The sequence below is a fragment of the Saccostrea cucullata genome, unplaced genomic scaffold (assembly GCF_032062105.1).
Source record: "Saccostrea cucullata isolate Sc308-1 unplaced genomic scaffold, CSIRO_AGI_Scuc_v1 ctg4114, whole genome shotgun sequence".
NCBI lineage: Eukaryota > Metazoa > Mollusca > Bivalvia > Ostreida > Ostreidae > Saccostrea > Saccostrea cuccullata.
The window spans coordinates 74,293-94,482 of NW_026939776.1; the positions used below are offsets into that span (position 1 = coordinate 74,293).

Below are 20,190 nucleotides of genomic sequence, written 5' to 3' on the forward strand. Positions count from 1 at the left end.
ATATAGTGAAAATGCATTATTTCTTTGAAAATCTTCGTCTCTGCTCCTGGGTATTTAATAATCAAATTAAGCACATAGTTATGATGAGAAAGAGTGCGTCTTCCAGATTTGTGAATTTTATGGCCCCAGGGTCAGGGGTTCTGGTGTTAGGGCAGGGCTCTATAGATAATATAGTGAAAATGCATTATTTGTTTGAAAATCTTCTTCTCTGCTCCTGGGTATTAGATAAACTAACTAAGCACATGGTTATGATGAGCAAGAGTGCCTCTTCCAGATTTGTGAATTTTATGGCCCCAGGGTCAGGGGTTCTGGTGTTAGGGCGGAGCTCTATAGATTATATAGTGAAAATGCATTATTTCTTTGAAAATCTTCTTCTCTGCTTCTGGGTATTTAATAAACAAATTAAGCACATAGTTATGATGAGAAAGAGTGCGTCTTCCAGATTTGTGAATTTTATGGCCCCAGGGTCAGAGGTTCTGGTGTTAGGGCTGGGCTCTATAGATTATATAGTGAAAATGCATTGTTTCTTTGAAAATCTTCTTATCTGCTCCTGGGTATCAAATACACTAACTAAGCACATAGTTATGATGAGCAAGAGTGCCTCTTCCAAAATTGTGAATTTTATGGCCCCAGGGTCAGGGGTTCTGGTGTTAGGGCAGGGCTCCATAGATTATATAGTGAAAATGCATTATTTCTTTGAAAATCTTCTTCTCTGCCCCTGGGTATCAAATACACTAATTAAGCACATGGTTATGATGAGCAAGAGTGCCTCTTCCAGATTTGTGAATTTTATGGCCATAGGGTCAGGGGTTCTGGTGTTAGGGCGGGGCTCTATAGATTATATAGTGAAAATGCATTATTTCTTTGAAAATCTTCTTCTCTGCTCCTGGGTATTAGAGTAACTAACTAAGCACATGGTTATGATGAGCAAGAGTGCCTCTTCCAAAATTGTGAATTTAATGGCACCAGGGTCAGGGGTTCTGGTGTTAAGTTGGGGCTCTATTGATTATATAGTAAAAATACATTTATTCTTTGTAAATATTTTTCTTTGCTTCTGGATTTTAAGCCAATGATCCAAGTATATATACAGTACCGACCGAACACAACCTAACACTAGAGCGAACCCGGAGCGGACCCCGGGTTCGCTTCCCGGGTTCGCTCGGGGTTCGCTTTCAGAAATTTTGGGACCGCTCCGGGTGCGCTTTGGGTGCGCTCCGCGCTCCGCGTTTGCTCGGGGTCAGCTCTGGGTCCGCTAGAGCGAACCCGGCGTTCGCTTCCTGGGACCGCTTTACGCCCCGCCCCTTGTTTATTCCAATACAGTTATGGTATTGTGGATCGATCATTGTTGCTTTTGCGACGATGCTGACATGTACACTGTACATGTAAACAGTGATATAATGGAGAACAATTATAAATTTTCTAAAATTCAACTGTACATTCGACGAAGATTTATATGTACATGAATAATTGATTTCATTGATTTTTCGATCCCGAGAAATTCAAACTAATTTAACGGCGGGTTAAAAGGCATTTATTATTCTTAAGTTATAACGAGAAAACAAAAAAGAAGAGGAAGGAAAGAGTGTTGAATTGATTTTCAGTGTATCGAATGGTGTACAAGTGAAACTGACGAAAGAAATCTAAACTAAATACCTTTAAAATTCATGCTTTATATAGTTTAAAAATGCATTTGTTCGCATCTATAAATTACATGTAACCTTTTGTACATCTTATATATTTAGATTTCATTCACAGTAGTTACACATTTAAAGTTCGTAATAAATAATTACCGGACATTTTCTAAAAAACATTACACTGTATATAAGATTTTTTTCACGGTCAGAATTTTGGAGCGAGTATGATTTTTATCGGAATAAAGAAAAAAACAAATAATAATTGTTCTCCCGACCCGATAAGAATATATTAATATAGCCCCCCCCCCCCTATTTCACACACACATTGTTTTTATAAAATTCTAATTATTTAATTATTTTATTTATGATTTCTCAATTTATGTGTTACATTAATTACTCAAAATTTACATCAAAATTATTGATCTTCTTAATCATGGTAATCTTCTTGATCTTCTTGGGCATGAAAAAAATGCGTGTATATGGAAATCTTCCTTCTGGATGCACAGATTGAAGTCATTCCGCCCTAATGGTATTAACAAACTGAATGACTTCACCAGAATGAACGTGAATTTAACGCAATTCCTGATGATACATAAAAAGATTATTCCTTCAATTTGGTGTAACTCTACAGTTAGTTTGAGTTACCAACTCTCGAACAACCCACATAACTACGTATTACTAACGCCTTTTCTCTGATTATTCTTTGTCAAGTATAGTTACGCCATTTTGAGAGAATGAAACAATGTACGATTTACTAAATGTCGAGATTAATTAGCATAATTAATTCGTTCAATTATGGAAATCGCACTTCACCTGAGTTTACCCCGATAAACCAGACGTATTTCATAGCGGTCCGGATTTCTTTCTTTAATAGTATATATTCATGTATTCATGTATAATTCTACGTGGAAAATTAAAACATAATAATTAATTTGCCTTGATAAAAAAAAGAAAATAAATATATAAATATGCAACCCGGAGGATTAAAATAAATAAATATTAAATAATATTTTTATAATCACAATAGATTTACACAGCACATTCACACGTTTTGCTTGTATGTACAGGGTTTGCATTTATATCGAATTAAATCAACACGATCGATCTTATATCCCAATCGTCGGATTAATATGCTATGTTGATTGGTTGATGCGCTGATTGGTTAATCGCTAATCCTGAATGACAGCTCTGTATAGAAATACCGAACCTGCGTTCGCTCTCTGGGACCGCTACTGAATTTGGGGTTCGCTCTCTGGGTCCGCTTCGGGTTCGCTCGGGGTCCGCTACGGGTTCGCTTTGGGTCCGCTCCGGGTTCGCTGGGGGTCAGCCCGAGTGGACCCCGAGCGAACCCGGAGCGGACCCAGAGCGAACACGGGGTCCGCTCCGAGTTCGCTTTCTGTTAGGTTGTGTCCGGTTGGTACTGTATATTTATGATGAAGAAAGGTGCATCTAGCAAAGTGGTTTTTAATGCCCCCAGGGTCAAAGGGAGGGGGGGGGTGGTTACATAGCCTGAAAATAAATAAATGCTTTGAAATATGCTCTTTGGTATTAATCAACCATTTTATGATAAAATTTGCAAAATTTTGAAATATATGGCCCTGGGTCAGTGGTTCTTTTGGGGTGAGGTGCACAACTGGTTATAAAGTGGAAGTGCATTTTCTCTTTGTTACTCTGATCTACCTCTGGGTATTAAGTAAATAGAGTAGGCATGCCAAGTTAATAATTATGATAAGCAATGGTGCCTCTTTCAAAATTGTAAATTGTGAATTTCATGGCCTCTGGTTTAAACACGAACCAAATTTAATTGTTTGAAAGTTGTTACACAATACTCAGGTGACCTATAAGGCCCGTGGGCCTCTTGTTAATTATATATTCTGAAAAAAAACGGAGAGGGCTACATTATTGCAGCTGATATACATGTACCCATAAGTACATGTATAAATTACATGTACGTACATGTATCAATAAAAGTGTAGCCATTTTGTCACAGGTACTATTCTTTAAAACGTCATTTTACACAATATGTAACATAAATTTATTTACCGCAAGGACACAGGCACTTGTTTCGGAAATAATTTTTTAACCTTTAGTATGATAATAACATGTGTTACATGTATTTTAATAAGAGATTATTTCCGAAACAAGTGCCTGTGCATTTTTATTCTGTGCACAGTCCATATGACATAGGCGTCGTAGCCACCATGTTTTTGCAATGATAGACATAGTGTAGGCATTGAACGTTGGAGCGTAAGTTTAGCCCACCCCCATTTTCAGGGGGCCAGTTTGTTGGAATTTAGATCAAAAAAAGGGTAAATGGTAGTGTTTGTAAAAATTAAATGGTACTGGAAGAAGTTTAACCCTTTTTCTTTTTTTGCTTGTGTGTCTTTGCTTGTGAAGGTGTTTTGTAGGTTTGATTCTTAGCCCCCTCCCCCCTTTCAATTTGTTTCCGACGCCAATGCAGTCTGTAGTTACCATGCATGCATGGTGAGGGATCAATCTCCAAACATATTAGAATAAGCGTTTTGCTGTTCCTTTTTTTCCCTTTCGTTGCAGCCATATAAGAATGAGACCCCCCCCCTCCCACAATATTTTCTAGAAATATAGTACAAAGGTTTTAGAATTGAATTTTGGTGATAAGCCAAATTTTCTTTTTGTGTGTGAGAGGGTGAGTTTGTGTGTGTGTGTGTGTGTGTGGGGGGGGGGGGGGTATATGGTGAAACGTCTCTATCCCTCTTTTTTCATGTCAAAAAGCAGCCCCGGCCCCTACCCACCCATTCAATATTCAAAACAAAACTTGTTTTAAAAGTTATTTTTCTGTTTCTTTAATTCAATAGGCATGAACATAACATGCATAATGCAACCTTGCACAATTTACAAATCACAAAAGTACAATTATATTAATTTATATTTCATAAATTAATTGAAAAATCGCGAGTTTAATTACGAATTACACGTGATCATGACATTACTTGCATTTACATTAGACACTTTTCAAATTATATTGGATATTTTTATTTACAAATATAATGTACAAATTGTGATAGAACAAATAAAATGAAATTAGGATTTGCAATTTAAATTAAATTGATCAGGCATAAAGGTGTACATCTTCAGAACTACAGAGTTGAAATTTTGAACCTGTTGGATCAAACATATCATGGGCGTCGAAAGAAAATTGAAAGTGGGATCGAGGGCTAATTTTAAGTGTGTGTGTGTGTGTGTGAGGGTGTGTGTGTGGAGGGGCCGGGAGGAGGGGGGGTAGGGCTAAACCAACAAAAAAAGGTAAACCCCTATAAAATGCCTATACTATATGTCTATCTTTGCAAAAAAAAATGGGGGGGCCAAATCCCCCCCCCGTTCTGACGCCTATGCATATGGAGATATAACGAATAGTACACTGTATTCAAGCTATAGTATATCATATATTCTAAACAATTTTTGAAAATGATATTTTTTTTTATTCAGAACTTATAAAATTCTGGATGGAATGAGTTGAATATTGATTACTTGACTGACAAAATTAAAGAAATCATTTTCTCTAAAAAAAATTTACAATTTCCGCAAAGTTTTAATTTCTCTTCAAAATATAATGGACCAACATGTATTTATTATTACGCCGCTACAATTAATTAAGCTTCACCCCACACCAAACTTACCTGATATCAACCGTACGGTTGATACATGTATCTCGGCCTTTAATGAAGATCGACTTTGACCATATGTTTGACAACAAATATTCACAATATTCAGAAGTATAGTTAATAAAAAATGATAATGATAAATAAATTAATGTCTTTTTTTTTATTAATTTATTTTTACATTTTGTATAAGATACATGTACTCATACTGATCCATCCATTAACAGCACTCTGAACTAAAAAGCATCTCTTAGTTCAAAGAGTGCTGTTAATGAATGGATCGATCAGTATCATTCTCTATCCAGAGTTGCTCACAACACGTGTATAAAGCATAGGCACTTGGTTACAGGATGGTGTATTTTGTGTATTATGTGTTTTTCTATGTGTGCATGAATACCCTCATTAAAATAAAAATAAAAATTCGCCGAAATTAGCACGTTTTAAAAAATGTCATATTTTACTGTATATAAAATAGTACTCATGACATTTTTTAAAATGTGCCAATTTCGGCGAATTTTTATTTTTATTTTAATGAGGGTATTCATGCACACATAGAAAAACACATAATACACAAAATACACCATCCTGTAACCAAGCACCTGTGGTATAAAGCGGGATCGAAAACTCTGGATAGAGATTGCGATCAGTATGAGTACATATGTATCTTATACAAAATGTAAAAATAAAAAAAAAATAATTAATAGGGATTTCTTCAAGATATATAAATTCAAAATTTTCGTGTGGCTTTCCTCACACGTTCCGTTCCGCTTTCTGTTGCGTTTTCCGTCCCGCTCTTTTGAGTAGCGATATTACGCCCTCTGGTGAGGGTGATCGACAGATGACTGGAGCAGAAGCTTTTTAGACGGAGGCTGTATGACAGCCTCCGTGTATAGGGATTGTCTTGCCCATGGAATGTAAACAGGAAAGATTTCCCAAGCACCATCTATCGGTGGAATTGTTTTCATTACCTTGAGAATTCTTTATTTAGAGCGACTCTGCGTTACACCGACCGCAAGGATAGGCATAGTCTAAAACAAAGATCGCGTCACATACAAGTATAAACAAACAGTTCTACTTTTTCTAAATAAACAGGATTTGTCTAATATTTTTTGAAATGACGTGTATATAAATACATTTCCTACGGAATATGTAAAAAAAAAGATGTGATTTACTATTAATTTTTTATCAGACAGAATATTAGGAGATTTGATAAAGCATGTTTTACAATATGCTGAGCCTTTTCCCGCCAGTTAGAGCGAGAAGAAATGAAGTGGCGGATCTAGAGGGAGTTGGGGGGGGGGTTAACATCCGCGGAGAGTGATCGAGGAACCCCACTTATCAATTGCTTCTTTTATTAATTTAAAGTAAAAACTATCTCTAGTTACAGATAAGTTTAAACTTTAGTTTTATATTTAATTGTAAAAACTTCCACCAGAATTCGCCTGTGTATCAAACTAAGTGTGGAGACGCAGATGTACCTGTATTATGTTTTGAAGGAAATCCTGCTATGTCGCATGCAAATGTTTTATGTCGCAGGTTTAAATATAAGATATTTTAATAATAGATCAAGCATTTCAGTTTTAATGGAATTTTTTGTGCTTGATTGTTGTTTGTAATCTCATTTTCATTCCTTTTCTAATTTCTTTTTGAAAGGACCGATAAATTGGTTTGCGGCCGATTTTTAACGCTTGCATCAATAGGATTTCATGGAGTTTTTTAATCTGACAAGGATCGATGAATAAACAAATGCATAGTATTTTTATATGTAGGAATATTAACAGTCTAGTTTTGAATTGTTTATTTGATACTATGTATAATTTCAGGAAACACATGAAAATAGATTTACACTTTTTACAAGCGGTTTGAGTGTTTGGGGTACCCTCACATTAGATAAGAGAGAAACAAACGGCAACTCTGATATTGAGATCAAAATGCATTTGTAACGTTTGACCCTTGGGTACAACCCAAATCTTGGTTCATAGGATTTACATGATTTATCACATAATATCCTAATTAATAATTAAAAATCATATCTTCTGAAATAAGTTGTCTTATTGTCATATCGTTGATCCTTATTTGCATTTGATACTTGTGTTTTACCTCTTTCACATCCCAAACTTTAATTATTTTTTATATACAAGATTACATGTATTTCTGATCATTGGTATTCATGTCAATTTTTTTAACCTACATCATTGGTAAAGTGATTGTTTTAACAGAGTTACTGAAAAGCAGAAATCATAGTTATATATTTATAACTTTTCTCTACGTAATTTGTAATCATGTCTCATATTGTTAATGATTGTTTTAAACAGATAAACTGAAAAGGACAACCATTTCCACTGGTATACGAGTAAAGAAAGACATTTTTTGGGTTAATCTGTCATATGATAAAACACTACATTTAATAATTCCAGAAATATTGGTTGTCAAATTTGTCAGGATATATCTTTGTTATTGTAAGCAATACTCCATTTCTCCAAAAACAATTTAAACTTGTGAAATAGCAAGTCTTATGAACTTGATTGTTCTGTTTACATAAAGTAAGAAAGTATATTTTATTCCACTCAAAAAATTGTGTTCTGGCACGTACATTTATTGCATGTTAATGAAGTTGTATTACTTAAAGAAAATTCTGTGTTGCTTTCATGCTAGGTCACCCCATATTGTATCACAAAGGTTTAAGACAAACTGTACTATATTATGTTGTTCATGTCCAATTACCTGGCTGCTTCTTTTTCCATGTTAGCTCATTTCATAACATTATTACAATAAGGCCGAGAAATTTTGATTTTGGTAGCTGTTATATGTCATAATTATGTTAACAGTAGGTCTCTGTGACCTATAAATAAGATATCTTGAAATATGGAGACTCCTGACAGGCTGAGGCTTAGTGCTTAATCCAGAAATTCTGAAATAGGGGGACCAGTTTGAGGTCAGGGAAGGGGCCCACAGCCACAATTAAAACACTCATTTATCAAATATTGCGTATTTTTAGGACTCAAAAGGGAGGGGACCAGGGGCCCCTTTTAATTCCGCCATTGGGCTCATGACTAGAACATACTAAACCTACATTCATCAAACCGGGCCTGGGGACAATGTCACATACAACTTAGACAAGCTCACTTTTGATCTCAGTCTAACTTTTCCACTATATATTCCTTAAGTGAGACTGAGATAAGAAGTTAGCCCGTCTAAGTTTTATGTCAACCAGGCCTAGTCAATTACTGTTTCTTACGTTGAAAGGTTTAATATTGAAAGTATCTCATCTAAATAACAGTGAACTTTAATCAAGGCGAAGTTTACATTACAAAGATGAAATTATAATATCCCAAAAACCTCATGAATATTGGAGTATCCTTTGAAAAAAATGTTGAATTGAAAAAAAAAACTACACATTATTTCTCATAATATTCTTTGCAGCAATGTATGACATATATATTTCTTTTGTGTTCTCTCATACATGAAGCCTCCGTCTAACAGTACTTTCAGTACTTTGATTATGGTATAAATAGCACGACGCAGTTATCACAAGAGATCTATTTATATTTCCCAAACGAAGTGAAAAACGCAGCTGGCGGCCTGACAGGTGCGGAAATTTTAAACAGACGCCTACAGTTAAACCTCCTTTGTATGCTTGTACCTCCCTGTATGAACACAATAATGAAAATTTTTTAATAAACTATATGCATGAATACTTTTTAAGCGGTAAGCGAGCATGCCCAAGCGCATTTTTGTTGATATTTGCAGAAATCTATTTATAGATGAAAATTTCCAGTTTTGAGCTGTTTCTATTTATAGATAAAATGACGTAAAACGTCGTCATGCAGTAATGCACCTTGCCCCTTAGCTGTGGGAAGTTCAAGGGGATATTAGAACTGGATTTTTCTTCGTGTGAACAGTTTTAACTCAACTGAAGGTAAAGTAACTAAAGGTACGTGTATTCTATTTATACTTCTATTTTAAAAAAAAAAAAAGCGGAAATTCCAATATATTTTGGATTGTTTCTTTTCCTTTTTCCCACCTTATTAAGGTATATAATGCGAGATTAAATGCATATTGCAAACAGCAAATCAATAATTGGTACGTTCACAGGTTTACTAAGTAATATATTGTCTACTGATTTTTAACCTGTGCATAGATACATGGTGTAAGAACATGAATCTCTTTCCTGGGTGCAGTTGAGTTTGTCTAATCCACTATATGCTGTACTGTAAAATCTACAGGCCTACAGTTTGTACATGTATGCTTCTTGGGGTACATGTATTCTGAAGGTCTCAAAAATGACTGTCATTATCATGCTTCACGTATATAGCATACATAAGAAAAAAAATTATAATGTAAATGTCTTAGCTAAGCTGTCATATAAACCATAAACTAGCTCATTTAATATTTTCACAGTTTTTTTTTTCTTTACATTTTTTCACATTTTTACATTTTTTTTAGGATGAATGATAAAGGAAAGTTTAATTCTTTCTTTTTACAGATACATAGTATGTTAAGTTCTGGACTACGAATTCCTGGATTCCCAAATGGACAAGATACGCCGGACACATATCGCGGAGAGCTAGGAAGTCCGCAACGAGTTCCCTCAAATTACCATCCGCAATATGTAAATCAGCTGAACGAAGCGGACAGTGTTATTCCTCATTCGAGTGCACGTCCCCCAAGTGTGAACCATGCTAGTGAAATTAACTCTATTCATGCATCGCGACCTCAACAGGCGAAATATGCGGACTATTCCCAGAGAGGCAAACGAATAGCTTCGTACAATAACTGGCCCCCTACAGCCAAACAAAATCCTGAAAACTTAGCTGATGCTGGATTTTTTTACACAGGTATATAAATTTTAAATAAAAAGTTATACAGCAAAATAAGTGAAAATCTGGAATGTGCTATTAATATCGCTGATTGCACTGGGATTGTAATCTCCATATCACATGAGTGAGTGCACTTTGACTGGCACAAAGGATTACAAAGTACAAATATTTTAATGAAAAAATTATGATGATGGTATATTGCGCACAACTTTAATATCATCATGTTTATTTGAAACCAATCCTATTATGTTTAAAGTACTCAAAGTAATAAATAGGTGTTCCCACATGACTTTAAAACCATGCAATTACATTGTTCAGTTGATAAACATGATAAATAGCATGTTTTAACTGTAGAAATGAACAAACAGGATAGGACAGGATAGGTCATTAGGTGGTTCTAAATCTATGCAGTATGCACAATTTCATTGGTCGGACCACTTATGCCTTGTTACAAGGATGTATTTTAAATAGGGGTTTCCAGTTAAGAGGAGGTTTTCTATTTATATCATCAAAAATGAAATTGATAAATAAAAAAAAATATTGCATTTAAATCGGTCAATATTTTTTTTGGAATTTGAAATATTTTCCTTTAAGTTTGGATTTCCCAATTTTTTTTCTTTTTCCTAGAAACATGATTTTATTTAGATTTAACATGTTTAACATCATGATAACTTTAATTTGCTACACATGCATGATGTAGCAGATTGTCTGGATCAATCCAACATTTTAGAAATTTTTATATACGGAGTAATTACTATTTAATTACATCATGTGCATGTAATTCGTATCCAAGCACAGATCAATATGGACAAGTAAAATAATGTTTTAAGTTTTGTGATAAAAAAAATCTAATAAATCTTTTCCCCCCCCCCCCCCTTCCAAGAGGATAATTATCAAAACTCCCAAGTTTATATTTATTCAAATATTTATTTTGAGGGAAGAGGAGGATCTATAAATGGGATTTGAAGGGAAGGGAACACCATCCTGACAGTAAACATTTTAATGCTAAGTTAAATGCTAACATTTTCATTCAGAAGAAATGTATGGGGAGCTCAAGTACACTGTCCCCCATCTCCCCACCTATATCTTTTAATTATGTATTTAGTAAAATTTATAGGGTGAAAATTAACTTATACATTTTTAATCTATTTTTATAGAGCCTGTTTTCTAAAATGTATTCTGAAAAAATCTGTTTTCTAATATTTGGATTCTCAACAATGCTCAGATAGGAAATTTGCTTCAGGAAATGAAGGCACAAAGTCTCTACTTAATTATTTATATTTAAAAAAAAAATGATATTTGAAAGGGGGCAGAGATTGGAGATCAGTTAATAAATTGATTAAAGGACAGCAATATTTTAAACATTATAAATGAACCTAGCTCTTTCAAGATGCAAAAATTTACATGTGTAATTATCAGAAAAAATGTATTATATACGTATGTATTCCCTAATATTTTAAATGTAGTGTACTACATGTATTTGAAAAAAAAAGTCAAATGAAGACAGCTATAGTTGAAGATGCACCAGAACATTTACCATTGCAATTAGTGGTTCATATTATTTGAATGTTCCCTATTTGTAGGTCAAGCGGACAGTGTTAGGTGTTTCTTGTGTGGGACAGGATTACGGAACTGGGACCCCGAGGATGAGCCCTGGGTGGAGCATGCCCGCTGGGCCCCCGAATGTTTCTTTGTCAAGGACAAGAAAGGACAAGATTTTATCAACCTCGTACAAGTCGCAGTCCGACAACAGCAAATGGTATAGTGGGATTTAAATTTTCTCAAATTACCTTAACAATGCTTCTCAGGTGCAAACTGCATTACTGTCATTGCAGAGGACAGAGTATAAGATATCTTTTTCAACTTTTCAGTGTCATTTACATTTCATCAGGAAATTAAAAATAAATTTATGAAAAATGAAGGAAAGAATGCAGTAATTGGTAATTGAGAAAAATTTTTTCTTATCATGATCATGTTCATGCATGAAGCTGAATCAGATGCTTTAATTGGCAAATAGTTTCATGATATTGTACAAGTGCACTTACATTGAATGGATATAAGAGGCATACATTTCCTGTTTCTATTGAACTGAGAGAACAGTCATTTAATATTATTGCTCACAGGCCTGACTGTGTATAATCATGATGCATGATCACACCTTCAGAGTTGAACATTGTGTTGAATCAATTTCTATATATATTTTTAAAATGACCTAAGAGATGATTTATAGAACTTGGGGACAAAGAACAAAAAATATGAGATGTATTAAAAACTTAACAAAGTGTAATAAATTGATATAATTACATAAATTTGATGTGTAAAATAGAAATTTTACTTAAGGACTACATTATATATACTTTAAAGATTGAGGTCTAAAAAAGGGATCTATTCATGAAAGATACTACTGATCAGTGTAACAGTAGTTTTATTCAAAACTAGAATCATCTATAAATAATAGTGGTGAAATATCAGGAACATACATAATCCTGGGTTTTACCATGTTAACAGGGCTGTCTAAACCAGTGTACTTAATATTAAAAAAAAGTCTTATCTGAATATCTGTGGCAAAAATGACGACTCAGGAAGTATAAAAATATATATTAGACAAGCAGAAAATATACGAGGAAGGCAATTCTGCCATTCTTATTAAGAAGATGTATGCAGTAATCAACACACTGCATGAAGATGCCAGATAAAGGGTCTGGTGATAAGTAATTTCTGTTAGAATTTACACAACTGACTAATATTTCAGCCTTTTGTTGAAATGACAATGTTCTATATGCATCAACAAATCAATATAATGCAGACTTTTAAATGTCACTTGAAAATACACCTGATCCAAGTTTTAAAGTTGCTAATCAATGAAGAATGTTATGGCTGAGAGGATTATTTTCATTCTGTTATTGATTTATATCCCCAGTGCAATTCCATAAATAATACAACAGAGGAGTATGGTGGAGTTGCACAGTAGCCTCCCTTTGTATTGAGTGCCGTACCATCGATGATCTCTCTGAGGAGTCAAGCCACGTTGCAACAGACTTTATTTGTTGTACTACTGAAGCTGACACAACTGTGGTTTGCATTTGTTTTGGCATTTTGGCAAAAAATATGTTAGAATGAATCAGACGCTGTTTAACATGATTGTGTTTTTCCCAACCTTCTCAGGGAAGTGAAGTTTCGGACTATGCATGTAGATCTGAGAAGCATATTAAAATTGTGACTGACCAGTCAGTCTGTCTGTCTATTTTTTTTTGTCTGCAAACTAAGCTTGGGCAGAATTAAGTCAGGACAATATATATAGAAGCTTGGCAATGTGGAGGTCAATAATTACAATGCCTTAAGTCAGATCAAAGGGAAAGGTCAAAAGTCAAACAGGACGACCTGCCTTCACCAAGTTGTAGCAGATCTAGAAGGAAACCTACATTTATTTTGCTTATTTTATATATTTCAGTATTTCATGAGAAATTTTTTTAAAGAATCAGTATTATGCTTACCATGTAGTCAATATAATCATCACTTGATTATCATTTGATTATCTTAACCTAAAGTGAATCATTCATACTTGTACGTTGATTTTACTCACATTTTTGCATGTTAAATTTGGAATTTGTTAATGACAGCATATAAACATTTTATATATACCTTTCTTTTGTGTTTTGTAGCAAGAAGCTCTACAACAACAATCTGATGCAATGACGAGGGAAGCCACAGACATTGCGGCTGACTGTGTACCTCCCAACATTGACACAGGTATGACTAGTCCTCTGCATTGTACAGAGCTATATTATACACAGACATCGCGGCTGACTGTGTACCTCCCAACATTGACACAGGTATGACTAGTCTTCTGTGTTGTATAAGGCTATATTGTACACAGAGGTGATGGCATGTCTTAATGCATACCTATTAGAACAGGATGATGCATGATAGACATGAAAGAGACACAAGGCTGTACATACAGCTATATGAAATATTGTTGAAATAACGAGTGCCAGTATTGGCAGTGATTGAAGTAATGTGCAGGATAGCTAGGTTCATGTACATTTGTAATGGGTGAGGAGGATAATACAGTGGACCAGACCGGGATTTGAATCCAGTCCCCCTGAATCTTTGGTTAAATGCTCTACCAACTGAACTATCTGGCCACCAGTGTTTGAATCCGGCTGACCGCTACACATTGAATAGAATTATATGCTTAATACTGTTATTGAAATATTCTTTACTATTCAAATAAGACACCACATGATTGTTCAGAATTTATAAAAGTGTCAAAGTCAAATATGTATAAATCATAATTAGATATTACTATTAGGAGAAAAAAATCTACCAGAATTTATCCAAAAGCTTTAATATTTCATATTCGACGGTTCATTTGAGATTTTATGTTTAAATTATACATGCTTACACGTATGATGTAATTACGTATTGTAGGAATACAGAATAACACAGCAACCAGCAGTCAGTCTTTGTCATCAGGTCGTAAACCTCCAACAAACGCCGAGAAGAAAAACCCTCTCCTGAGTGACGCGGCTCAGAGTGTCCTGGCCATGGGGTACCTGCCCAGAATTGTCAAGATGGCGGTCGATAAAGTACTGCAGGCTAAAGGTAGGATAGTAATTCCCGTGGTAGAAAAATTTTGGAAAAGGGGGCTTAAAAGACAACATGAAAGATATCTATTTTGATTTCTTATTTTTTTTAATGGTTAAAGGGAGATAACCTACTTTGAAATTCTGAAGAAATTAAATATAGTAGAAACATTGACTCTATATAGTTACTCATTTTTGAATACATCTAAATTCATATTTGTAATTGTTGAGAGTTTTTATTTTCAACATGAAAGACTGCTGTAATTAACATCTATCAGAATTAAATTGATTCATTAAGATTTTCATTTTGTCAAGAGCTTATTAAATGTTAAATAAAATTATTTATAATGTAACAATACATATATGCAATGGTATACTCTTCTATGAATCTTTGAAGTCATTTTGAATACAGGATTTGGGGGGGGGGTTCTTGATAAACCATATAAAATACAAATCAATGTTTGTTATTGATTGACTGAGGTTTAATCTTTTTCTTTGAATAAAACTATGAAGTAATTGATATGTAATATTGAGAAGAGCGGCACATGTTACCTTTAAATTACTGCGCTATAATCCTTAAAGAGATTGATTACATACATTTATGTAATGTTTTGATATTCTTTGAGTTGACATTTTTTCAGCAATCAGTTTATCATAACATGTACTTGTGAATCCATACATTTAGTAATTTACTGGTTAAAGGGAGATAATTCGACTTTTGTACTAAAATATTTTCATATTACCCAGTGGTGTATATTTACTTATGATATTAATTGATATTTATGTTTAATTTTAACTGATTAATTCATTAATTAAGGCTGGGATGGCATGTCAGGATCAAACATTGCTAACATTATTTTCGACATGGAAGAGTCCGGTGAAATCGACAAAGAAAATTCCATGGTTCCTAAAGTCTTGTCGGACAGTTCCTGGAAGAAAATCAACGACAGAGTGCCTGATGGTGACTTATTTTTTAATTAGTCTTTTTATTATTTTCATATTTAATTACACTTTTAATTGTATATGTACTCAATAGTGCCTTGCACATTTGAAGTAATTTTTTTTATCTAAGAATCAGCATACGCTGATTAAAAAAAATCTTTTCACTTTTGCATTACGACTTGAAAAGTTTTTATGTCACTCAGAAATCTTTTTAAATCAAAAATTGTACAAGGAAAAACACATTATTTAATCTGTTGTTTAATATCAAAGTTTATAATCCTTAAAAGTATCATTTTGTGTAATTAAATATGTTTTTTGTCTCTTACAGATATTAAGGAGCTTACACAGAGAAACAGTGAAATGCGAGAGAGGACAATGTGTATTCTGTGCTGTGAGGAGAGGGTGTCCATTGTTTTTTTACCCTGTGGGCACCTGGTCAGTTGTGCGCAGTGTTCACCCGCTTTAAAAAACTGCCCAGTGTGCCGAGAATCTATCAAAGGGACGGTCCGCGTGTCATTTGCATGAGTTGGTTAAACAAAATGGATAAAAATCACAAAGAAAACAAAACAACTCAAAAAATTTATAAATACAATTCAAAAAAAAAAAAAAAGAAAAAAATGTATACATATATGTTGCAATAATTGTCTTTAGATTATTAGATGGTAATTTTAATTGGAATTTCAGTTTCTTTCTTAGGAAGGGGGGTTTACATTTTTTTCTTCTATTAATTTTTTTTTCTGGAATTCAACTTTAAAATATTTTATATCATATATGTTTTCTGCAAAATATTGCCTTTTTAAAAATATTTGTTTAAAATTATTTGAGGAAAATAGTGTTTTATTTAAAATTCATATTACCAGGTATTTGAAACTAAGAAAAGCAACACTGATGAGGATTTAGTATCCGAAATATGTATATGTCTTCAACTGTTTCAATGAAGTAAATGTTTGATAAATGCATAAAACATTTTAGAAGGAAGTACTTGTAAAGGAGAATTAATTAATCAAGTTATTTTTTGTTTGACCAACTCATCACTATACCACGAGGTTTAGGGGTCATAATATAAAACCTTATCATTACAATAGTTTGCTTAAGTGAATTTTAATATTCATTGTGTAGTAAAATATGTTTTTAGAATTGACAGAAATATATAACATTTTAAATACTAATATTACTTGTGTCAAAGGTATACCATATAAATAAGGGTCAATGGAATTTTATTCTTAAAGAAACAAGTAAAAAAAAGTTTGGCGCAGCAAGACTTTGAAAACAAATGTAAAACAAGTTTTCATTTATATTTATATTCCTGTACATTACAATTTTTTAACATCATTTTAATTGATCAAGTTAGATCAAGCACAACTTACATATGTGCTACTTGTATTCATAAAGTAATTTGAGAACTGTACAGCACATATACACATATTTACTACATGTACATGCAATTACATGTAATTGTACAAGCATATAACCCATTTCATACAATTCAATGTACATATTTGTATATATGACATACATGTGTATAAATTTCTGTTTAGCTCATTATTATTATACAAGGTACAGAAAATTGGGGGAAAAATTATATTAATTTGGTTTAAATACAATTTTTTTTTGTTGTGTATTGTGAAAATCAACTTTTCTACATTTACATTCAACTTCTGGAAAAGGAAAAAGAAAATCTACTTGTATAAAAGCTTGCATTGATTTTGGATGGTATATTAGGTTTCATTTATTGGAGATACCATTTTATTTTCCTAAAAGAAAAGAAACAACAAAATATTGCTTTATTTTAAGTTCATGTACAAAGCTTTGTACATTTAAATTTAATTTTAATCATTTTTTGAATATCACATTGGAGTCAATATCTGTATTAATAAATGACTTTCAGTTTGTTCCTACATGCAATTCTTTAATCCTTATTTTATTCCAGATCTTTTAGTTGAAAATGACCAAATAAAGTCAGAATAAAATATTTTCAACATGACATGACTTCATTATATAAAACGGTTGCCTGTCGTTCTTTGGGGTAGACGCTATAGGTTTGTATTTTGTGTTTATCTCTACTTTGCAAAAAGAATAGTAAATGGCATTATAGATGACCTACTTTGTAAAAGATATACACATCCGTATATTACTAGTATAAAGTTTGCCCAAATCTTGGGGGAAAATGCAAGTTGGTCTTTCTTAGCGTAAATTAGATATTTTAGAAAATTCATTTTTTTTGGAGAATGGTCAAGATGTAGGCGTACTTCTTTCCACGGGGTCAGAATTCCGCGGTATCTCAATTTCTGTTAAATCCGCTGGTAGAAAATTACTCGGATTTTTATTAAATATGACAACTATTCTTTAAAAATGTACATACACTTGTCCCCTAACGGTTTCTCATAGATATAGAGGGCGGTGGGGGGGGGGGGGTGGAGGGGTTAAATAATTTTGGACTGCTTAACAAATAATTATAATATACAAAATTAATTTGATATTGTGTTATGTGCTGGCAGTGTTGGTTTTACGCGCAATAATTACCCAATCTATAACTGGAAGAACATAGAACAAAAAAAAAAAACAAGTTAGCACAAAAAATATATGTTTTAATTGAATATAAAATACATCACTTAACCAGGAAATTGCTGAAATACTTAATGTTAAGGTATCCACTCTTTAGGCCTTGTATGTAGAAACATATTATCTTTTCTTAAAACAGTCTTCAATATTCTGATATGATTACGTGTACATAGATCACTTTAAAGTGGGAATGCTTTTATCAGGAGCATTTTTGTAAAAATATAATTCCCTATGCAGTAATAAATATATATATATATATATACCGTGGAGGTTAAATTGAACATACAACACCTGTTCATATACAAAAATTCAAATATTTCAAAATATAGGTTAAATTAATTGTTAAAATGAAGGATCAACCACTTTCCTTGAAGACATAGTCAAGAGAAGACAACATTAGATGGTGTTACTTAAAAATCTCGATAACCAATTGGACAGAAAAGCTGAAAATATTTGAAAGCATCCAACTGAAACGTATGTGGAAGCATCCAGGACTAGTTTTCAAATAATGACCAGTAGCGGGCAAAAATATATATATATACAATGTAGATCCAATTTTCACATAGAAAAATACGCCCCGGATCAATCGAATCGTGCATAAAAATCTTTCATAAAAACTTCTTAAGATCCGCTGGGTTAAAAAAGCTGAAATCGAAGTGGAAGTATCCTGAAGAAGTATAGATTCTAAAAGAATGGAGGCGTACAAGGCGAGGTCAATCCCCCGCTCTGAAAAAAGACATTTCTCAATTCTAAAAGTAGTATTTGTTCAAAATGTTATGGTTTATCTCATCTTTAACACATGGAATCCTGTATTTCATTGCTTTACTAAGAAGATGGGCGAACAAGGCAGGCAGAATGTCTATGGCGTCAGATATTAAAAATCATATCAAATATGTGAATTGATTATTTAAATTAACGTCTAATTATTGAAATTTTAGAAATTATGAGAAAAAAAAAATTTTCTGAGAGAGAAATAAATCTTGTGAAAAATTTTCTTTCATAAAATTATTAGATGTTATTCGTGTGATTCCAACTCTAGCAATAAAAATCCGACGTATCAATAGCAATGTGCTTTGAGACTAATGCGTTAACCACTATGCGACACCACTCATGGTGATTTTAGGCATTTAAATCATGTTTATGATATGACCCGCGACTTAATAGACTTGAAGTATTTTTCGGAAAGATGCTAATGTTGTGTCATAAAAGTGTACTTTTAAGGTATAGTGGGTCTTCGCTCCATGTTTTTGAAAACCAAAAAATGAGTATTTTATTGCCAACTTTTAGGATCATCTTTCAAAAAAATGGAGAGAAGACCCACCCATATTTAAAAAATTTGTTTAAGTATGAGAAAATGATCGTTTTTGTTCTTTTTAGTGTGTGTAAGCTTTTTCATAGGCAAATATTTTTAGTCTTTGTGAGATTTTATTAAATTGTAGAGATTTTACATAAAGTATACTTTAATATTAGATGAAATATCAAGTTAAATTTGGATTCAATAGAGATTAAAATTTTCACTTCTTATCTGTCGCACTATAGGCATTCTGCCCGCCTTATTCGCCCATCTTCTTTATTAATAATTTATTTTTCACTCATGTTTTTAAGACATTTGAAAAAAAAGAAAAAGCTTCACGTATGATTCGAACTCTTTCCATTGCGGAGGTTTGGTCCAAGACCAACCGCTTTTACCATGCACTACGCTACGAAGTATACGTATTATTAACGTCCATCAGTGTGATTGAAATGAACGGGTTTGTTGAAGCATAATTTTTTTTCAGAAAAGTTCGATTTTCATATAGAATGGGTTCAGATTCCATTTTTTGAACAAATTAAATAGATTTCACATTTACGTTTAATTCCATCATTTAAGCGTTCACGAAGAATGGAGACTACCCATTCATGTTCAAAATTCGTTTTTTATAGCTCCATTAAACCCATTTTTCACTAAATATGCTTAACTTTCAACTTTGAAATAAAAATTAGCAAATGATAAGTCGTTCAGTAAAAT

The 20,190-nt window shown here is 33.1% G+C and overlaps 1 protein-coding gene across 1 annotated transcript; it reads left to right on the forward strand.

Annotated features, from left to right (window-relative positions):
- The first annotated feature begins 9,118 nt into the window (after nt 1-9,118).
- Nucleotides 9,119-17,604, forward strand: LOC134253915 (baculoviral IAP repeat-containing protein 7-A-like). The gene is made up of 7 exons (XM_062736489.1): nt 9,119-9,206; nt 9,759-10,110; nt 11,676-11,851; nt 13,755-13,842; nt 14,524-14,697; nt 15,496-15,639; nt 15,949-17,604. The coding sequence occupies exons 2-7, from the start codon at nt 9,768-9,770 to the stop codon at nt 16,143-16,145; spliced, it is 1,122 nt and encodes a 373-aa protein (XP_062592473.1). The 5' UTR covers nt 9,119-9,206; nt 9,759-9,767; the 3' UTR covers nt 16,146-17,604.
- The last annotated feature ends 2,586 nt before the right edge of the window (nt 17,605-20,190 follow it).